The 21,363-nt window shown below is 39.3% G+C and overlaps 1 protein-coding gene across 2 annotated transcripts in view; it reads right to left on the bottom strand.

Moving 5' to 3' along the window:
- Window positions 1–912: 912 nt before the first annotated feature.
- eif5b (eukaryotic translation initiation factor 5B) overlaps window positions 913–21,363 on the bottom strand; it is an 83,837-nt gene continuing 63,386 nt past the window's right edge. For both annotated transcript variants that reach the window (XM_039743934.1, XM_039743935.1), the window contains 7 exons: window positions 19,403–19,534; window positions 15,425–15,556; window positions 9,954–10,030; window positions 8,941–9,105; window positions 7,435–7,573; window positions 3,371–3,532; window positions 913–1,727 (listed from right to left, as the gene is read on the bottom strand). In XM_039743934.1, the coding sequence (XP_039599868.1) occupies window positions 1,620–1,727; window positions 3,371–3,532; window positions 7,435–7,573; window positions 8,941–9,105; window positions 9,954–10,030; window positions 15,425–15,556; window positions 19,403–19,534 (915 nt within the window). In that variant the 3' untranslated portion in view covers window positions 913–1,619. The remainder of the gene's footprint in view (window positions 1,728–3,370; window positions 3,533–7,434; window positions 7,574–8,940; window positions 9,106–9,953; window positions 10,031–15,424; window positions 15,557–19,402; window positions 19,535–21,363) is intronic.

Here is a 21,363-nt window from a genome sequence, read left to right as displayed (position 1 = left end):
TTTGCAAGTCATGTATGTTAGCAGCTAACAGTAAGAACAACGACAAGCCGTGCGTCACTTTAGGGAGGTTCCCCAGTACGCCTGTTAGGATCAGATACACAGAGAACTTTGTCACAGGTCATGTCAAGGTGTATTGTCGAAAATGAAATCTTAATCATCGCTGCAGCTTTCACTTCTTGGGTTTGACAGCCTGAAACAAAAAAGCAAGATTTTTTTTTATTCAGTTAACAGACATCTCCGTATTGTAATGGCCAACCTCCAAATGCAGAGGTGTTCTAAAATCCCAAAAAAAGCATTGTGCGCATACTACAAATCCATTTTCTGAACCCACTTCTGAAATATTAATAACAGTTGGTATCCTCAAGTGCTCTGCAGGACACACACAAGGCTTACTTATGATAAGGAGGAGATATCAAAGAAGAAACAAGGAGCTCTCAGAACTTGAGGGTAGAGCTGTAAAAAGACAGATGAGGCGAGCATTTTAAAAATGTATATATGACACACACAACCCAAGAAATCATTTTTCAGGATGGTTACCTGGGAGAACATTTACTTGCTCATGAAAACACGAGGAGGCCGAGTATTATTTTTGTGAAAACTCTGAAGCTACGCACAGACTGCAGGGGTGTCTTGGAGGGGTGGTCTGGCCCTTCGCTTCACTTCTCTCTAGACTGAGATAAAAGAGGGCGTATGAAATCGGAAAACTCCTTTCAATAACAGAACAGAAAGAGAAGGGATTACGAGAGGACTCTCTGAGCTACTCCAGAGCCCAAACGATGAAATTCAGTTCCGCTCAATGTAAGCTGGAAACGAACAATGGCAGTTTGTGAAAGAAACACGTATGTGAAAAATGAAAATGACAGATACTATGCATCCTGATGGCCCTAAACACAGAAAATGACACTGCAAAGATAAAGAAATCAATCTTTTATTTAATCTGCTTTAAAATAAACTTTACGACAAAGTAGTCTGATGTTTGAATGTTTCCAGTCATCTTTCCTATATATGCACATTATGAATCACGATTTTCTTCTCTTTTTATTGACCGTCATGAAGGTGTACAGGCTGGAGTGGTCCATCTTGTTAGTACTGTACAAAAGATAAAATGCTGCTGAAGTGAGGAGTTTGTTCCATTTATAAATAAACAGCTCTGGCTGTGCAATTCAAAACAGCCAAAATTTGGACAATCTGTTTTCTTGAAAGAAAAAAACAATTCCCGGTGCTGGACAAAGTGGTTTTACAATTTCCCCTTAAGAAACAGCTAACTGAAGAGTAGTAACTGTGCATATCGGAAACTTAACCATTTCAAAAAAACACTATGGCGTTTCAAACAATTAAAATCAGCACAGTTTTTAGATTTCTTAATCCACAATCCGAAGGATGGGTAGGGCACCTTAAAACAGCAGCCATTTTAGAAAAAGCAAGAGAGGGGCGAGAAAAAAAAACAGGCACATTGGAATCGTATGTACTTGTAAAACAGATCACTGCCAAAACAGTGGAAATAATCTGGTTTCTCACAGAAAACATTTCCGTCGACTGTGCGCTCTGAGCTCCCACAGGATTCTGACATCAGCTTTCTGCTGCGATGACTGTAACACTCTGTCACTGACAAGTCCCATTTAAATAATTTCAAATGTCTTCTTCAGCTCCATTATAAGCTGCCAGTCAGATTTCTGCATCTCATCTCTAAACCAGTCCTTTAGGGCATCGATGGACTGTCGGCTGATCTGAAATGGAAAGATACCACAGATTACAAGCTGCTGGCCCAAACGTCCAGCACTAGGGAGGGTACAGGGCGTCATGCCATCACAGGGCTGAAGTCTGCACCCAAGTACCAGTTAAGACACAGAAGGTGGCCGGCCCTGTTCCATTTTTCTTAACTGGGGTAACGAAGGTAAGGCTGAAACAGTAATAGCTGAGCCAAACAACAAGCACACTGGTCCAAATGGCACCAACGGTGTGCTGAGTGAGGAATGGCATCTGTGTGAAAGTGCCCTACATAAAATCAACAGAGTGGGTAACAATTGGGCCTTGCAGCAATAATGTTGGGTTGTGAATGGCTTAAAATGTACGGCTTTTATTAATATTACATTAAATACAAGTAAGGTGGAAGCACGTACACTTACCGGGCACTTGATTAGGTACACCAGTTCAACTGCTTGTTAGTGCAAATATCTAATCAGCCAATCAATGCATTTACAGTAGGCATGTAGACATTGTCATGATGACCTGCTGAAGTTCAAACTGATTTAAGTGACTCTGAACATGGCATGGTTGTGGATGCAGGACGGGCTGGTCTGAGTATTTCAGAACCTGCTGATCTACTGGGATTTTCATGCATAAACATCTCTAGGGTTTAAAGAGAATGGTCCGTAAAAGGAAAAACACACAGTGAGCGGCTCTTCTCTGGGTGAAAACACCTTATTAATGCCAGAGGAGAATGGCCTGACTGCTTAGAGATGACAGAAAGGCAACAGTAACTCAAATAACCACTCGTTACAACCGAGGCGTGCAGAGAAGCATCTCTGAGTGCACAACATGTCAAACCTTGAAGCAGATGGGCTGCAGCAGCAGGAGACCACATCAGGTGCCACTCCTGTCAGCAAAGAACAGGCAATTGAGGCTACAATTCACACAGGCTCACCAAAATTGGGCAACAGGAGACTGGAAAAACATTGTCTGGTGACAAGTCTCGATTTCTGCTATGGTGGGCTCAGAATATGGTGTCAACAACATGAAAGCGTGGTGGGGATTGTGTAATGGTGTGTGGGATGTTTTCTTGGCATACTTTGGGCCCCTTAGCACCAACTGGGCATTGTTTAAAAGCCACAGCCTACCTAAATAGTGTCGCTGACAATGTCCATCCTTTTATGACCACAGTGTACCCATCATCTGATGCCTACTTCCAGCAGGAAAATGTGGTATGTATCGAAGCTCAAATCATCTCCAACTGGTTTCTTGAACATGCCAATGAGTTCACTGTACTGAAATGGCCTCCAGCTGCCAGATCTCAATCCAACAGAGCACCTTGGGGATGTGGTGGAACAGGAGATTCACATCATGGATGTGTAGCCAACAAACCTGCACAACTGCTTGATGCTATCATGTCAGTACGGACCAAAACGTTTCAAGCACCTTGCTGAATCTATGCCATGAAGAATTACGGCATTTCTGAAGGCAAAAGGTGTAATAGCAAGATGTGCCTAATAAAGAGGCTGAGGAGCGCATATATGATAACATCTCATCACTGCGTGCTTTGTGCTTTTTGAATTCTCACTTCACATAAAACAAAGTGTACAACAGTACCTGAATGAAGATGGAATTGTTTTATACAATTAAAGAATGAAGAACTTGGTTTAAGCGCTTTTACCTTACTAACTAGGAGGTCTGTCGCTTCAAAGTGCCGGCCATACATTTTTGGAGATTCACCAGGAATGGGTTCAATTTTAACACAGATCTCCATGCCCTTCTTTGCAACATCTATAGGCTTGTGGTTATTTTCAATACCCGTAACAATTCCAATGTCGACAAACTGTAAATGGTAGAAAAAGATGGTTAGGGGGACTCGGAGACCACTTCTTTCATATATTTGAATGATAAATTCTTTAAAAAAAAAAAAAAAAAGCAAAATCAGGTACAAGAATACAAAGCGGGTTGCCAGAAGGACAGCTCATCTGGCCTGCTCACGTTCACTGCTCCTGTCCACTTCAAAGTTTTCTTCCCACATCTGCCCTCAGCATTGACTATTCAGCAGTCATAACTCCGAGTCATTAACTTGTAACTTGCTGCATGTCCCGGTCATTCAATGTCATATTTCTTAGCATTTGTACAAAAGGTTTGTTTAACCTAATTTGCCAGGGACCATCCAAAATAACTTAGTAGATTCTAAGGTGCCAGTTAATCTACAACTGTAACGTTTAAATCCACTGCAGAGAATAAAAGAGCAGCATCCTAGGCCTGAGGCTTATGGGACGCCATGTTTAACATCGTGCAACTCTGATAAAGTTGTTCCATTTGCTGTCGCTTTGTGCACTCAAGGATTGTGTGCGTCAGCGTGTACAGTTGGCTTATCTTTTGTAATGTGATGACTAGTTTCCTGCTTTTGGAAAATTAAGGTTAATAATATCATATGCTCCACCATAAACACGTGCTGCTTCGTTGCTTCATCCAGCTTCAGCGTAAAAGTGCATTGCAATCTCTTTAAACAAAACACCAACTTACGGCGCTCCAATGTACCAGCACATATTTTGTGTTTTGTTTATTTTTATTTCTTTTTTAATAACTGCGTTTTTTTTTTCATTTCTTCTAGTGGCCAGGGTCAGTTCACTCACACTTTTTACATTGAACAGGGCATCACAAGCTAGCAAGTGTTGAGAAATGTCTCCAATATGCACGGCAGCAATGCAGGCAAAGTGACTACACTGTGGAGAGTTTGTACGTTTCTTTTTTATCTCAAAGAGTTGTGTTTAAAGGGTCTGGCGTATTGAATTGGTTTTACGTGAGCAAGTGTGGATACTGTATGTGCGTGAATGACAAGTGCTGATGCGGTCGGGGTGGGTTTGCATATTTAATCACTGGCTCCTTTTATGTCCTTGTGGGCAAACACCGGAGGGCAGTGATTTCGTTTTTTTACATGACTATGAACGTCTGTGGCCTCCTGTCTATCTTTTTTCTTTGCTGCCATGAAAAACATTTGACACTGAAACAAAAAAATAAATATAAGAATTCAGATGTAGAAATTATTGAAAACGCTTAATATACAACTATATTTCTCTTTAAAAAAAAAAAAAAAGAAAGTAATTCACTAGATCTGGCTTATCCCAATCACATGAATCTTTTAAGTTGACGTGTTTTTGCCTACAACAATGTAGGTAAGTGCATTTAGCAAACACGGGCAGAATTACAGAGCAGCAGGTCCACAATATGACAGCTAGCTTTACCCATTTAGGTGCTCAACAGTAACAAACTGTCTTATGACAACTGAAACAGTTCAGAGTGCACAGATGTATTTGCACTCCACACCATAATGTTACTACGCTTCAAATGGGAACAATTCCTCCCTTATGTGAAAGCTATCCATTAGTTAACTGAGCTACGTAAAAGCTGCTAGCAGAGCCTTGTGCACTCTCACTGTGCAGATAATGGCTGAAATCTGCTCTGAGCAAATCACATATTGTAAAATGGCTCATCAGAATGTTTAATTTCAAGGGAGTAGGAACTCAAAATCACAAACACTGCACTGTCAGCTGGATGGAAACATACGTATGGCTTCAAGTGCTTGAAATTATGAAATGACCACAGGACTCGAGGTCGCTGCTGCTGCTGCTGGGTGCACATATCACAGGCGAGGAAACAAGCGCTTCATTAGAACAGGCATGCGCTTTTAAAAGCTTTGGAAAATCCAGGCTGTGTATTTGGAGTCAAAATACAGTGACTTTACAGTTAGGTCCATAAATATTTGGACAGACACACCTTGTTTCTAATTTTGGTTCTGTACATTACCACAATGAATTTTAAATGAAACATCTCAGATGCAGTTGAAGTGCAGACTTTCATCTTTAATTCAGTGGGCTGAACAAAAAGATTGCATAAAAATTTGAGGCAACTAAAGTATTTTTTAACACAATCCCTTCATTTCAGGGGCTCAAAAGTAATTGGACAATTGACTCAAAGGCTATTTCATGGGCAGGTGTGTTCAAGTCCGTCGTTATGTCATTATCTGTTAAGCAGATGAAAGGCCTGGAGTTGATTTGAGGTGTGGTGCTTGCATGTGGAAGATTTTGCTGTGAACAGACAACATGCGGTCAAAGGAGCTCTCCATGCAGGTGAAAGAAGCTGCAAAAACAGATAAAACCCATACGAGAAATTGTTACAATATTACGAGTAGTAAAATCTACAGTTTGGTACATCCTGAGAAAGAAAGCAAGCACTGGTGAACTCAGCAACGCAAAAAGACCTGGACATCCACGGAAGACAACAGTGGTGGATGATCACAGAATCATTTCCATGGTGAAGAGAAACAGCCAACAAAGTGAACAAGACTCTCCAGGCGGTAGGCGTATCGATATCCAAGTCTACCATAATACAGAGGGTGCACTGCAAGGTGCAAGCCACTAGTAGGCCTCAAGAACAGAAAGGCTAGATTGGACTTTGCTAAAGAACATCTAAAAAAGCCAGCAAAGTTCTGGAAAAACATTCTTTGGACAGATGAAACCAAAATCAACCTCTACCAGAATGATGGCAAGAAAAAAGTATGGAGAAGGCTCATTATCCAAAGCATAGCACATCATCTGTAAAACACGGTGGAGGCAGTGTGATGGCTTAGGTGTGCATGGCTGCCAGTGGCACTGGGACACTAGTGTTTATTGATGATGTGACACAGGACAGAAGCAGCCAAATGAATTCTGAGGTGTTCAGAGACATACTGTCTGCTCAAATCCAGCTAAATGCAGTCAAATTGATTGTGTGGCGTTTCATGATACAGATGGACAATGACCCAAAACATACAGCCAAAGCAACCCAGGAGTTTATTAAAGCAAAGAAGTGGAAAATTCTTGAATGGCCAAGTCAGTCACCTGATCTTAACCCAATTGAGCAGGCATTTCACTTGTTGAAGACTAAACTTCGGACAGAAAGGCCCACAAATAAACAGCAACTGAAAGCCGCTGCAGTAAAGGCATGGCAGAGCATTAAAAAGCAGGAAACCCAGCATCTCGTGATGTCCAGGAGTTCAAGACTTCAGGCTGTCATTGGCAGCAAAGGGTTTTCAACTAAGTTTTAGAAATGAACATTTTATTTCAAGTTATTCAATTTGTCCAATTACTTTTGAGCCCCTGAAATGAAGGGATTGTGTTAAAAATGCTTTAGTTGCCTCACATTTTTATGTAATCGTTTTGTTCACCCCACTGAATTAAAGCTGAAAGTCTGCACTTCAACTGCATCTGAGTTGTTTCATTTAAAATTCATTGTGGTAATGTACAGAACCAAAATTAGAAAAAAGTTGTCTCTGTCCAAATATTTATGGACCTAACTGTATATTGTATGAGCCGGAGTCTGAGAGGGATAACCTACACTGTACATTTTGAAAGCAGCCAAATATTTGGCCCCATAAATGTGCATATATTTTGTTAACTTTGAAAACCTAATTAGCCTTTTGTCCTCTCCTGTGGCATACTCTACACTAAATGTATTACAAGAGTTACTAAACTAAATTCTTAAAACAATAATGTGAAATTCAAATTGGAAAAAAATATTAAACATCTTTGTTGTGGTCTGCTATGTGAGCTAATAATATGTAAAACACAAATAAAAAGTTCAATTTTAATAATTACTTCAAACAAAACTTAAAACTGTTCCCATTGTGCTGAAACACAGAATATGTGCCGAACAGCAAGTGTCTTTACATGGTCTTAAATTATTTTAGCAGTAGCTTACCCCTTTAGTTGGCACACATAATGGGGTGCCAAGTCGAAGGACTCCACCCTCAACATGCACTCCCATGACAATTGGGTCTCTGGAGTTAAAAATACACTGTGGAATAATCCGAAGCTTGCATGGAAATACTGCAATGTGCCTGAAATGAAAAAAGTGAACTTTAATATTATGAATAAAAGGAATTTTCAACTTTTGTTATTTTTGAACCTTAATGGAGCAAACATGTCCAGGGTGTAAACAGTTTTGTAGGCTTTGTAACCCTAACGTGAGGCAACATCACCTTTACTCACATGATGTCTACACTAAAGGTTGAAAGCCAAACTTGGGAATTTCCAAAGGTTTCTACAAGATGGACAACAGAACTGAACTTGAAAATAATGTGTGCAAATTGCTTACCTGGGATTTACCAAAACTCCTTTAGCTTGGAGAGCCTGAAAGTGAATTCACTTGAGGCATTCAGAATGAAAAGTATTTGGAGGAGAAAGGAAGGATGAAAAAACAAACTGGTTCTGTGATAAGGTGACCAGAATGAGGACCATATTGAGGGATTTCTAACAGCAGAGGAGCAGAGATTAGTGAGCCTCTAGTCTCAGAATCGCCTCTGTCACCCAGTACTTCATGTACAAGGACTGAACTTGGTACTTCTAACACAACATCACATACAGTATGCTAAACAACATACATTATAAACAGCTGCAGAATAGTGCATTTATAACGGAGATCTGCAAATGAAAGTGTGTGTGTGTAGTGAGTACACATAATCACAAACACGCGTATGCAAAACACCACCCAAATAAATAAGCGCTGAATCAGGCTACATTACTGGTTTGTGAGGGCTTTGGCCCAAAGAAAGAAGCTGCTGAGCTGCCTATTAGTTTTCGCTTTTAGTTTAATTGGCCTAAAGTGTTCACCAGAGAGGAGTTTTTGGAACACATGCAGCAATGACCTGGATGAGATGAGTCAGTGGCTCTCCTTTTGACATGCTAAGTGACATTAGATGTATGCCAGTCAACAACCAATGGAAAGACACAGCCATTTTATTTTCTCAGCAGATCTCACAACACAACAGAATTTAACAGAACAGAGTGGAACACAGACGACAACAACGGAATATGTGAGAACACGTTCACTTCTGGCTTTGTAGAGTTGTCCTAGCATGGGCTGGGAAATATTTAATTTCTTTCAAGCAGGGAATGTAAGAGTTTTCCATCTGTGTACTTTTGCATTTTTATAAAAATGTCCTACATTTATAAATGTTCTTATATCTGTAACGGTCTCTGAGGGAACCAGAAGGCTCGCACAATCTTGAAATAAAGTAGTAACAAGGAACAACAGCACCTAAACTGTGAGATGTCAGAACAACACAGAATTAACTGATGAACACAGACGTGATTTTAAACGACACGCATAATCTTTAGGTGAATGGCCAAATAGGAACATCTCTACACATTTGTTTCATGCCTTAAATCTTAAAACATTTTGTTTCAGGTTGACTTTCTTACTTACTTAAATTCTTCCTGTTTCTGCTTCTTGTAGTCTTCTCTGTATTTTGTGAAGGCATCAAACAAGTGGTAGATGATTTCTGCACTGAAGATTCGAACACCTAAGCTGTCAGCGAGTTCTTGTGAGTCTCGTTCAATCTTCACATCAAAAGCAAGAATAACTGCATACCTGAAATATTCAATAATACATTCAATAAAGGGCATCAAGTAACTTCTCAATTTACCATTAACAAATGACAAATATGAAAATAACAATGGAGATGGCACACTAGACAACTCTGTGAATAAGAAAACAGCCAAGTGTTAGAATGGACACTAAGGAACAGTCACAGTCAGCACCATACAACAATGTTGGCAGTTAATATCATTTTTCTTTGCTTTCATTCAATAAATATTATCATTTTAAAGGGTACAATACTCTTCATTGATCACTGCTTCCTCTCCCAAAGTGACTTGTGACTAGAGACAAGTAACTACCTGAAGGTTAAATTAAATATGGGACCACTAAGTAGTCCAAGTATTATTCACAGGCTGAAAACTAAAACGTCCAAAGGAGCAGTGCTTGTTAATGTCTAAACTGAATTAGAGTTTAGTGTTTAGGAAAATGTGTCATCTTCACTGTCCATAGGAGCAAATGTGTAAGACTACAGAAAATAAACCTCTGGGTACAGCCATTCTCTTTATCAACAAACTGGAATTCCCCCACAGTTCTCCTTTTAAGGGTTCCTTTACATTATTATATTGCTAAACACAACCACCGTGTTAGTCATTCTACTTAAAAAGAAAGGAAAAAACTATGAAGAAAACTAAATGAAACTTCATAAAAAAAAAAAAGAACAAAAAAAAAAAAATGACCGCTCATATGTAAAAAAACAGCATTGAAAAAAATTAAAATTTCAGCCTGACCTGATGGCAAAGCAGAAAGTAGCAAGTTTCAACTCAGTTGAATGTAATCTAGAAACCATTTAAGTAAGCATCAAATAAAGAAAATGAAAAGAGAAAAATAAAGAAACCTACTGGCAATCATGCTCTAACATTGTTGAAGCCTTCATGACATCCTTCTTGTGAACTGGTCCAATGTTGATCCCAGCATACTGTAAAAATAATAAGAAAATGCCCATTAAACTGGCACAGGGAGAGAAATACTTTATTATGGTAAATAGACGATGGCATCACCACTACAAATCTGACCGTTTCTACTGCGGGTACCAATAAGTGACTGATCATTGAGAGTTTCCCTTTAAATGTGCCAGATGTACCGTACCTCAAACATTTACCGTCTCTTCTGAAAGAAAATTCTTCACTTTCTTATCTGTGTCATTTTTATTACCTCATCTGTTATTTTCTATTAATTCATTGCTCAAACACCAAATCCTCTTGCAGATTTTAAAAGGTCCACTTTCTCAAATCCATGCGATTTGTTCTTGGCTTACCCAGGAAGCCGTCTCTTCCAAAAAGTATTACCACTAGCCACTATGCTTGATAACCTTCCACTTTCAGTCTCCCAGTCTTAACACTGGCGTTTCTTAGTATCAAGGCTCTAATGACACTGCAGCTCTAATTAACTAAATGGCTTTCACCAGCTCTAGTCTCCAGTTCTCTCAGAAGTGACCAAGTAGTGGAAAAGGCACCTTTGAAAAAGTTCTTCACAACCATTCCTGGAGGCTAAGGAGAAAACTCACCTCAGTAATTGGCTCAAAAAGTTCTTCTCTAAATAGTTCAAATCTAGATCCCTTGCTTTTGAAGGACTGTCTCACATGGAGAGAAGTCAAAATTGTAAATCAGTGGTCAGCAGAGCTTCCAAACACCCACTCTGACATGAAATGACTGAATGTAAGTGCCGTATCACCCATGCATTTCAATATTTCACACCTACCCCATACTATATACTTTTACATATATTTAATAAAACTATAACAACAAATGCATAGCACCAAAAATGGAAATTTCATTCTAATGAAGGCATTACCAATTTTTTACCAAGTTTGGCAAGAATAATTTTTATTAGTAGCTTTGTAAAAGACTAAATATTCAGCACAATATCATCATAGATTATCAAACCACTGAAGGCCTCTCTGGCCTACTTAATACGAGAAGAGAAATCACTGCAGGAACAAAGCGCCATTGCAGCTTTTGAGAGACAACAGGATCCTAATTAAAATGTTCTGTTTATACTTTTGACTTTAACATTATGAAAAATATTTTGAGATTGAAAAACAAACTACAGAAGGTTTTATCCGTCCAAAAAGCTAAAAAAAACAGAAATCTGACAAGTGCATTTAAAAGCCAGTTCCAAATTGTACTGATATGGAAAAATCTTCCATTTTTCAACTGCAAACTCTTTATATAAATTTGTATTATTTTGCTCAAATAAACCAAGATGAACTGAATTTTCATGACTTTAATAACAGGCATTGCAAACATCCTTTTCTAATGTACTATTTATGTATTTACTCCAGTCAGTTTCTTTTCCAATTACCGTATATCTTCCAATAGTAGCCCCGGCGTTTATTCAAAAAATTATTCGGACGGCCTGGTGTTTAAAAGAGACCGGCGGTTGTTGGAGACCAGCTATTATTCGCCTCGCAGATGGAATGGTGATGGGTAAACGGGGTTAATTTGGCAGTAAAATACGGTATGGTACCGTATTTACGGTCACAAAATGTAGGCAACAAAACCGGATGAACATTTCAGGATTTAATGAAATTATCAGTACAGCAGTACGATCTTATTAAAGCAGTATACGGTACTACCGTAAGCATGAAAAACAGGTACGGTAGACGTCAACTTTCTTGCCAATGATGCCACCAGCACTGGCCTGCACCAGTCCCAATTTTCACACGAAAGTGCTCATCAGCCCGACAAGTCCCCTGCAGAACATAAGGAAATGCAATAAGCTCCAAACTCACGCATATACGTACTGTATACATTACGACATGAGACTGGATAAGATACAATAAAGTACAGTACTTACCATCTACTCGTCGTCTGAACAGGTAATGATAGCTTCGTTATTTGCGAGTTCTTCTTCATCTTTCTCTTCTTGTGATGGCAATGCAGGTACTCCCTCCCATTGCTTGTTATCGCGTAGTAATCAGTTTTGCACTCCCAGCATGGCATGAATGGCCCTCCTTAAAGCAGTGGATAAGATGGTCCTCAGATCCATCGCATGCATTGATGATTCCACAATCCTTGAAGGATTTTCTTATCATTTCTGGGGTGATTTCTTGCCAAGCTGATATTATCCACGTTACTATCAAACATAGTGCCGGCGCTTTCAAATTTCCGCCAGCTGTAAACCCCTTATCTTCTTCCCCTGCCATCCAATTATCATACAACTCTCGAAGCTTGTCTTTGAGGGGCTTGTTCCAAACAACATCAGTAGGCTGGACGTACTTGGTGCAACCACCAGGGATAACTGCCGTTGACATTTCTTCAGCTCTTGTTTTGTTTCCTCACTGATGTGACAGCAGTAAGCATCCCAGACAAGAAGTCTCTTTCGGAAACAGAAAACACCGCAAACTTTCTGCAACCACATTAAATTTAATTCCTGATTCATCCATCTGTTTGTTGAGGTCGCTACCACAGCTTCTTCGACATCCTGTAGGCTTGCCACTTCTCGCTTTGTGCCCCGAAATACAATAAATGGCTTCAATTTTGTGCCATCTGCTTTCGCTGCCAATGTGACAGTGAAATGAGATTTCTCGTTACCAGAAGTTTTTAATGTAACACTCCTATTGCCTGTTGGTTCGACTGTTGTGGAACCAGGCATGTCGAACCAAGCAGATGTCTCGTCCATTCCAATGATTTCGCCATCCTTAACTCCATCTGCAGTTCGCTGATTGGCAACCCACATCACAAAAGAGACAAGCTTGTCAATAACTTGTTCTGGATCATTCTGCGTCAGCGATGTCTTCCGGCGGAGCGATAAATGATGGCGTTTCATAAATTTGTCAAGCCAGTCAGCACTGGCTACGAACGTTTCTTTTCCTTTTGAAGCATCATCAATCTCCGTATCAAAAATCCTTTTCGCTTTCGTGCGGACCATTTTCCTGGAGACACGCGCACCTTTCAGTCTTTGTTCAATAATCCATGTTAACACCAGTTCTTCGCTCACTTTCTTAGCTCTTCCACCAGACATTCGTTTACTTCCGGCACCTTTTTCTGCCGCCATTTTCTCAATATAAGTTATCTGCTTGCGCCATTCTCGGATACGTTTTGGATCCACCCCAAAATGTCGTGCAGCTTCTTCGCCTGAATGTTCTTTTCCGTATGTTACCGCACGGAGTTTGAATGCTAAATCAAATGACCATTTCATTCCCATCGCTCACACTACAAACACGGGCCACAAGAACACAGTGACACGAACAGACACCCGCACAACCCTTCCGAAGGCAAAAGTGTCAGTGGAGGTAAAGGTTAACAGGTCACCGAGGAAGAGAGCGCAGAGTTTTTCACGTGATCATGTACTGACTGTCCGGCCACAATACAGCCCCTTCTTCCCTGGTCAAAGGAGAGGATTAACGTGTCGAAGATTGCATTTTCATGTTCTTGCCGCCACCTCTGCCCTCCCTGTGGGGTTATGATTAACGTGGAGACGAAAGGGCAAAATGTACACAAAGAAATTTCTTTTTGACTTTCTCCCTTCCTCGATAGCATCCGGCGACAAAACATTTTTGACACGAAAAGGTACTTACCGTATGATGAGGGCAGTAGCCCAGGTGGTACGAAAAGAGGATTAGCGTACGAAAAAGGCGCTTACTACAGACCGGCTACTATTAGAGACTGGCGTCTATTTGTCGCGACTTCTCTTCAAACCCAGCGTTTATTGGAAACGGGCGTCAATAAGAAGCCAGCCACTACTAGAAGATACACGGTAGTTTATAACCCGGCATTAGGAAAGAAGTACAGATGTCATAGAACCTGTTTTAATTAATTTATGTCCTGCAACAGATGGACGCAGTAGGGCTACAAATTAGTTTACAACTTGAGAAAGGAAGGAGTACAGAGGTACTTAAAAGATCAAACACTTTAATTAGAGTCGTTCATCAAGAGGACAAGATAGCCAATCAAATGTATGCAATGTCACACGTCCCAAAACCCCATGTGCGCATTTTAACATCAATATGGCTTGTCTGATGGACCAAAAACAGGAAGAGAAGACAATGATATAGGTACAACACACGGAGCGACATCATGAGATATGAGACCATTTGATCTGGACATCAGACAACGTAACTGATGAAGAACACCAAATCGCTAAGCCAAAAGACACCCAGCGCAACATTAACTCCTTGACATTTATGATTTTCATTAAACTTATTCTAAGACTATTTATATCCAGACTTTGCTATCTGTTTCATTTTTATTACATTTTCATCTATTTGGTATTGTTATTTGTTAATACCAGATTGCTTTTATATTTTCTATATTATGCCTTTAGTAATTGAAATAATAAAACGGTACCAAGTGTGAGTTAGGCAAGTACTTTCTAATTCACAGGGTTTATCAAGGATATTTTGGTCTCTCCTCAATAATTAGAACTGCAGTAAAAGAGAGACATAGTTTGGTTAGTAAGTGGCATGTAACTAAAACAGTTTCACGTTTAGATTTGTTGCGATGACATCCATATTGTTAGAGCTGGTAAAACTGAATCCTATATAAAGAATCTTATGCAGAATATTGTGGAGTGACTGGTAATCGGTATCACTCAAGACTTTGCTAGGATTATATGTATGTATGTTTGTAGCTGTGTGTGTGAGTGGGTTAATCTTCCAGGGCACGAGCAGATGAACCCATTAAAAGTTACTGATAAGTTTCAAACTTCACAATAATAAACAAATAAAAAATATTACCTTGGGCAGGTTCATTAAGAATTACAGGGTTTATTTGTTTTGATACAGTGAAACAGTTACTTGTATGAAAAATTTAGGAAGAAACATATCATTCATAAGTCTGTGTCTCTTTGTGGGAGAAAAAGAGAGGAAAAAGTAAGCTAACTTACATTTATGTTTAAAGTTATTCCTTTGTCATGAATCTATATGTAACTAAACACATCTGTCTTCACTTACTCTTATGTTATGAATAAACATTTTTTTTTATTTATTACAAAAGGGGTTATTCAGTTATTGATTGAAAAATATTTTATAGGCACAGATGAGGATGGTACAAAAGAATGGATGAAGGGGCACCAAGTCACAGACAGAGCGCTGGATCACTCACAAACATGGCTGAAACAAAAGCTCAACACAAGATCAGAGAACCAACTACAATACAAGTGCCTCCTGGGTAATGGTGGACATGCTACCTATAAGAATAAAAATCCTACTATTCACCCCAGGTCATAGAAAACCTTGTGGAAAATAAAATCTATGATATGTTCACATTTATGTGATGAAATGCATAGTACCTTTGATGATATGGTTGCAAAAAATTTCAAAATATTTTTTCTTTTTTTTTTTTTTAATTTTAAAGACAGGAAAACTTACGGGCACTTTTGAAGTCCGCAGAAATTCAAGCAGAGCTTCTAAGGAACCAAGAGTAGATGCCTGGACATACACTCCTTTTTCTTCAAGCTTAATGGAACTGAGAGTTTGTTTCAGCTCTCTAATCAGTTCATCCTAAAGTAAAAAAAAAAGAAAAAAAAAAACTTAATTTCATTGGCAAATTATTTATCAGTGATATGGGAACTCCTCCATCAACATGTGCGGTCAACCTTTTTAATGCAAATGAACTAGCGACTTCTAGCCTGGTGCCTATAAGGTCTGCTAATTTTAACTTAAAAGAAGGTCTGAATCAAAGGTTAGTTCATTTCCTTCATGACATTTGTATGTAGAATTGACTTCCTTCTAAGCAAAAATATTTTTGAATTAGAAAGTGTACTACATGATGAATTTTGTCTAAAGTAAATCCCTTGGAACTTTTAATAAGAAACAAAAAACTTACACATTTAAATATCAATTACTAGCAAAATACCCGCACTTCGCAGCGGCGAAGTACTGCCTTAAAATTTTTATTAAGAAGAAAATTAAACCTTTTTAAACTGAGAGAAAATATACCAATAATTATTTGTTAAGGATCTCTTTGTATACCACGTTGTCAGTTCGGCCCTCCGGTTGTAATATGACCAAGCTGTGCGCTGAGCTTACTCTTGAGCATGCAACGTACAGTTGGCCATGCGAAAAGTACCATGTGAAAAGTAATCTTGTTTCAAATCTCACAGCTTGGATTGCTGCTGTCATAATTGGTTTGAGTTTCATGGTTTGTTTCAGCTTTTGAGAGTTTAAACATTCATAAACATCAAGGTGTCCACTACTCAAATCATCACCTGCGAATCTAAGATGTTTAAGAGGCATTGGTGGTTGTCAAAAGGTGTAAAATATTTGGCCATTTCGGTACACTTGAAAGCAACAACCGAACAATTCAGTGGCAGCCATCAACTCACATGCAGAACCATAGGTGAAGGGCTTAAGCATTTCACTCTTATAGTGCTCCTGTGTAGTATAATTATCTACTGTACCGTCATCAGTCCACACCTTGAACCTGTTCCAGTCATTCAATACATAAGACACAATATTCCTCCGGATATTAAGAGTGAGCCTGATATGGCCGTGCAATATGTAACAAACAGAATGGAAAAGGCAGGTGCCATCTCCGGGCATGGAAACCACTCGGTAAGTGACAGTTCTTTGTGATCAATGGTGATCACCTCGATAGACATGTTAATGGGGGTACGGTTGGAACGATAAAGGAAATGGGTACCTGAACAATGTAAAGTAAGTCTAAAATACCTACACAATAACTATAATCGTAATAAATGAACAATAAAACCGCAGAGAAGCCGTGGATTAAATAAAAAGGCTGTAGTTCTCAGCAGGGAGACGTGAATTCCGTGGCGAAGCAAGGAAGGGAATATAGAGACTGGAGCAACGGACGGCCTTATATAGGCAGGCAGCCAACAACGTGGGAGGTATTGGGATGGGGGACCCAACACCGCCTCACACGGTGACCGAGCTGCAGGCTATGGACGTATATATGTACGTAAGTAGGATTCAGTTAGCGTTGGGAACCCGCGTACCAAATTTCTTGAAGATGGGTCCATAAGTAACAAAGACTGCTGGAAAGTTCAATATGGTGGCTGACAGTGGCATCATACCACCAAAATAAGTACGTACATTGGTTTCGGTTAGTGCAGGGAAGCCGCCTACCACATTTCGTGAAGATGGGGCCATAAATAAGAAAGTTCAACATGGCGGACGTTGTCGACCGTTATGACCATTACGCGTAGAATTTCTAAATGAAACCTGCTTAACTTTTGTAAGTAAGCTGTAAGTAATGAGCCTGCCAAATTTCAGTCTTCTACCTACACGGGAAGTTGGAGAATTAGTGATGAGTGAGAATTAGTGATGAGTGAGTGAGTGAGTCAGTGAGGGCTTTGCCTTTTATTAGTATAGATAAGGCAACATTTTATTCACAGTATTATTTTGGGACCGTTTTAATTCTGTAAATGTAGCACATAAGATTTATTTTAGATCTCCTGAATGTCCATTAATATAGAACTGACTACAAGCACGTTGCATTTTCTGTTTTGTAATATTCTTGATCAGTACGTTTTCAGTAAATTCTAGTCCATGTCCCTGATGTTCTGAAGTATGTCTTTTCTTTTGACTCATGTCACAAGTAGTTACTCATTTAAGTAAAGTAAATCTTTCCACCCTTAAAAGGTACGTAAATGAAGAACACCAGCCAGCAAGACTATTTAAGGACTTTCACTTATAAGCTTGCTCTGGGTGACATACAATATACAAAGTTCAACATTGACAGGGCAGTCTGAAACGCTTTGTGATCACAAAAGTAGAGGGTGATTGCGTGATCCAAACAGACAAGTCCAAATGATAGAAAGGCCGAAAGAAGGGCACAAGAAGCTAAAATATGGGGAGTTCAGGATTATAAAGTAGATGGCAAAAGACAGGATGAGGGAGGTGTAAACTGCTTGAAAAATGCTGAAGGGAACATTGTGATTCATGGTAATGGGATTAAGGGAACCTGTAAGTAGCATATGAAGAAACTGTTCAATCAGGAGGACAAATGGCCGAGTAAACAGACCAAGCTGTACATTTGTTTAAGAGAAGGTCACCAAAGCACTGATGAAGATGAACACAGGTAAAGCAGCGTGGCCAAGTGAAGTGGCGTTGGAAATGCTGAAGGCAACAGAAAGTTCTGCAGATGAGTAGTTGACAGATCTGTAGAAAATGATTCCCTGTGAAGGGGAAATACTTGAGGACTGGAAAATGTGTCTACTTTTAAACTACACTGAGTGTCAATCAAGCATTTGGAGCAGGTAATGGCGTGGTTGAGAGTCTTCTATAGAAACTTAGCAGGGATAAGGTGAAAGTAATAGTAATGCAGATTGGGTTCATGCCTAGGTAGTGAAAAACAGATGTGAATGAAAGTTAGGTGTGGACAAATGGCTAGAGCCCTTGGTGATGTCAATGGATGAGGAATCACTAACAATTGATGGGAACAGTGAGAGTTTTGAGGGATCTGTTCTGTGTACATTGCTTTTTGTGTTTTTTAGTTTGGACCACAAAAAAAGAAAATAATTACTGCTTATCATGTTCCATTTCGGTACGTGGGTGTAGTTTTTGAGAAGCAGATGTTGTGGCGGACGGCCGGGGCCCATGCTCGGCCAGGACGCCTCTTCTACATATGGTCCAGGGGAACAGGCATGGGCTGCACAATACCTCCCCCGGGACGCTAGATGGCAGCCCCCCGGAGGGCAGTAGTGCCTCGGATACCCCCTGTTGGCGTCCAGGGGTCCAGTGGCTCCTGACCCTGTGAGGGCGGTTCTTCCGCCACACCCGGAAGTGCAGCCGGAAACGAGCAATCAAGGACCTGGAACACTTCCGGGTGCCTTATAAAAAGAGTCGGCAGCCACTACTCCGAGAGCCAGAGTTGGGAGGTGGGAAGAAAGAGAAGAGAAAAGAATTGTGTTTTGGTGGGACTATGTTGTTGTGCTTGTGGGAACGGGGAAGATGTTTCCACAAGGGGGAAAAAGAAAATAAAAGACCTGTATACTTTGAACCTGTGTCCTACGTCTGTCTGTGTCAGGGCTGGCCTTTATAATGTAGATACAGTTTTTAGACAGCTGTGGATTAAACTATTTTCCTTTAACATGGAGTTACTTTTAAGAACTAAATATGTAAGAGAATTTGCAACTTTGTACACTGAACATCGGGAAAACTGAGTAGCGTAAAAAACCTACTGACTTTGTACATGATACATTGCATAAATTTTGACTTGGAGGTTTGATAACCCAGACTTATGACAGCTGCCTGCATGTTCTGCTTATGAAGGCACGAGACATATACTCACAGATATAGGAAATTTTTATTTTATACAGAAATACTGAAATGGACATGAAGTGTGACATTTAATTCAAAGAGAATTTCAGAAAAATAACCTACCTTTAATACAGGAATTTCATCCTCTTTATAAGCTACCAGCAGGGGAAGGCCTGCTAGAGTCTTCTCCAGGTCCTTTCCAAGAATCTTAACTCCTTGAGCCGTGGATACTTCTTTGTGCTTCTCATACTGATTCTGCAATAGAACACTGCCAAGAATGACTCAACAATAACTATAACTTAGATATTTGAAAACTTTTAAATAGTAGATTTGGTGACATTCTTTTAAAACTTGGCTACTTTACGAAGGATACCAGAAACTCAGTGTCCATTGAGGTCATTTGTTTAATTTAAAAAGTGTATTCACAAAATGAGACACAGCTTAAACCATCTACTTCTCCACAACAACACACACGAGCAACACAAAAGGAAAATGAAAGATGAATATCACGACATTCTTTGCTTTGAGATTTATACTTCCTGGTGCTCACAACTTGTTTCAATACAAATCAAAGCAAAGGGCTATGTGAAACCAGCTCTAACCAGAGTTAAGAAACATTTACAACTATTGGTTTAAAACAGATTTTAAAAGTCAAAATTTGAATTTCAAAGCAGGACTGAGGGTATCCTGCTCACTTTCGCTATTCCTGCACATTCAATTTTAGTAATATGAGAATTTTCCATACATATTTACTGATCTCTCGCCCCATTTCTAAACATGTTTAACATCTTTGTTGTGATACAATTTTTATTTTTGTATCTTTTAAGCTGTTATCATGCTTTAAGGATAATAATAAAATTTTATTGTTTGTCACATCTGAAAAGCAGAACAATGGTAGGACATCTGTGCTATGTCAATTATAGCAGCAAACTCAAGCTCTGTGTTGGAAATGTATATAAATGTAATCAAAAAGTAAGCACACATACACTGAGAACCTGTCATTTTGCAAAAAAAAATTCAAATCCTTCAGGAAATCTGAAGTGTTGGGACTATTTAGTAAATTTGCTTTAAGTTTTTTGGTCAACAGCCATACCACATCCGCTTCAGAACAGGAAAGCCACCTGAAGCTAGTTATGTCTGGGCCTGACCAATACTTCAGTGGGAGACCATCAAGAAAAAACTTAATTTCTACTGGAAGAGATGTGATGAGGCCACCAGGGGGCACTTATCCTGTGGTCTATGTGTTGATCACAAAGCTCCAATGCAGTGACAGGGACACTGAGCTGTAAAATTGGTGTCACTCTTTGGATGACATTTAAACCGATGTCCTGACTCCCTGTGATCATAAAAGATCCCTGAGGATCTTTCAAAACAAGTAGGGTGTCACCTGACGTCCTAGCTAATTGCCCATCACAGTCGTATCCATTTTAGTTCTAAATCATCCCAGGTCTCTAATGCGCTACCTTTGAGTAGTGAGAAAAAGAACTATATAAGTGTAATTTTGTTTCATCTTTCCCCATTTGACTTGACCAACGATAATCATTAATTAATTTCTGTGTTCCACTCTGCAATTCAGATTGAATGAACATGCTAAATGTTTTCCTTACGTTAATCTGTGCTATCATGATACTCACAAATAGCAGCTACTCATTATCACTCATCATTTACCCACAATTTGACTACATTTTCCCAGTAACTATACTATGCATATGCACTAATTTGTTGTGTTGTGATAATAAGATACTCATTGGCAGTTTCATTATGAAAAGTAAAGAATGGATTGATTACATTTATTACAGTATATTCAATTCAGCCAAAATGGACTGATATTTGGAAAAAAAAAACACACACAAATTAAAAAAGCATGTGAACCTTGACAATGAAAATACCCGAAAAAAAAAAAAAGTTTAATGATGCGCATACAAAATTAAAAATGCAGAGAAAGCAGTTGTTCAGTTTGATGTTTGTTCAGTTGGTGTTTATAGTATCCACATGAATTAGGCACTCAAATACTACTACACATAATGCAGCACGTAAAAGCAAGGAAGAAGCAGAAAATACTACAAACTACGGTATGTGCTATT

This window comes from Polypterus senegalus, chromosome 2 (assembly GCF_016835505.1).
Source record: "Polypterus senegalus isolate Bchr_013 chromosome 2, ASM1683550v1, whole genome shotgun sequence".
Lineage (NCBI taxonomy): Eukaryota > Metazoa > Chordata > Cladistia > Polypteriformes > Polypteridae > Polypterus > Polypterus senegalus.
The sequence above is the reverse complement of the archived record's forward strand: the minus strand, read 5'-3'. Positions and strand labels throughout refer to the sequence as shown.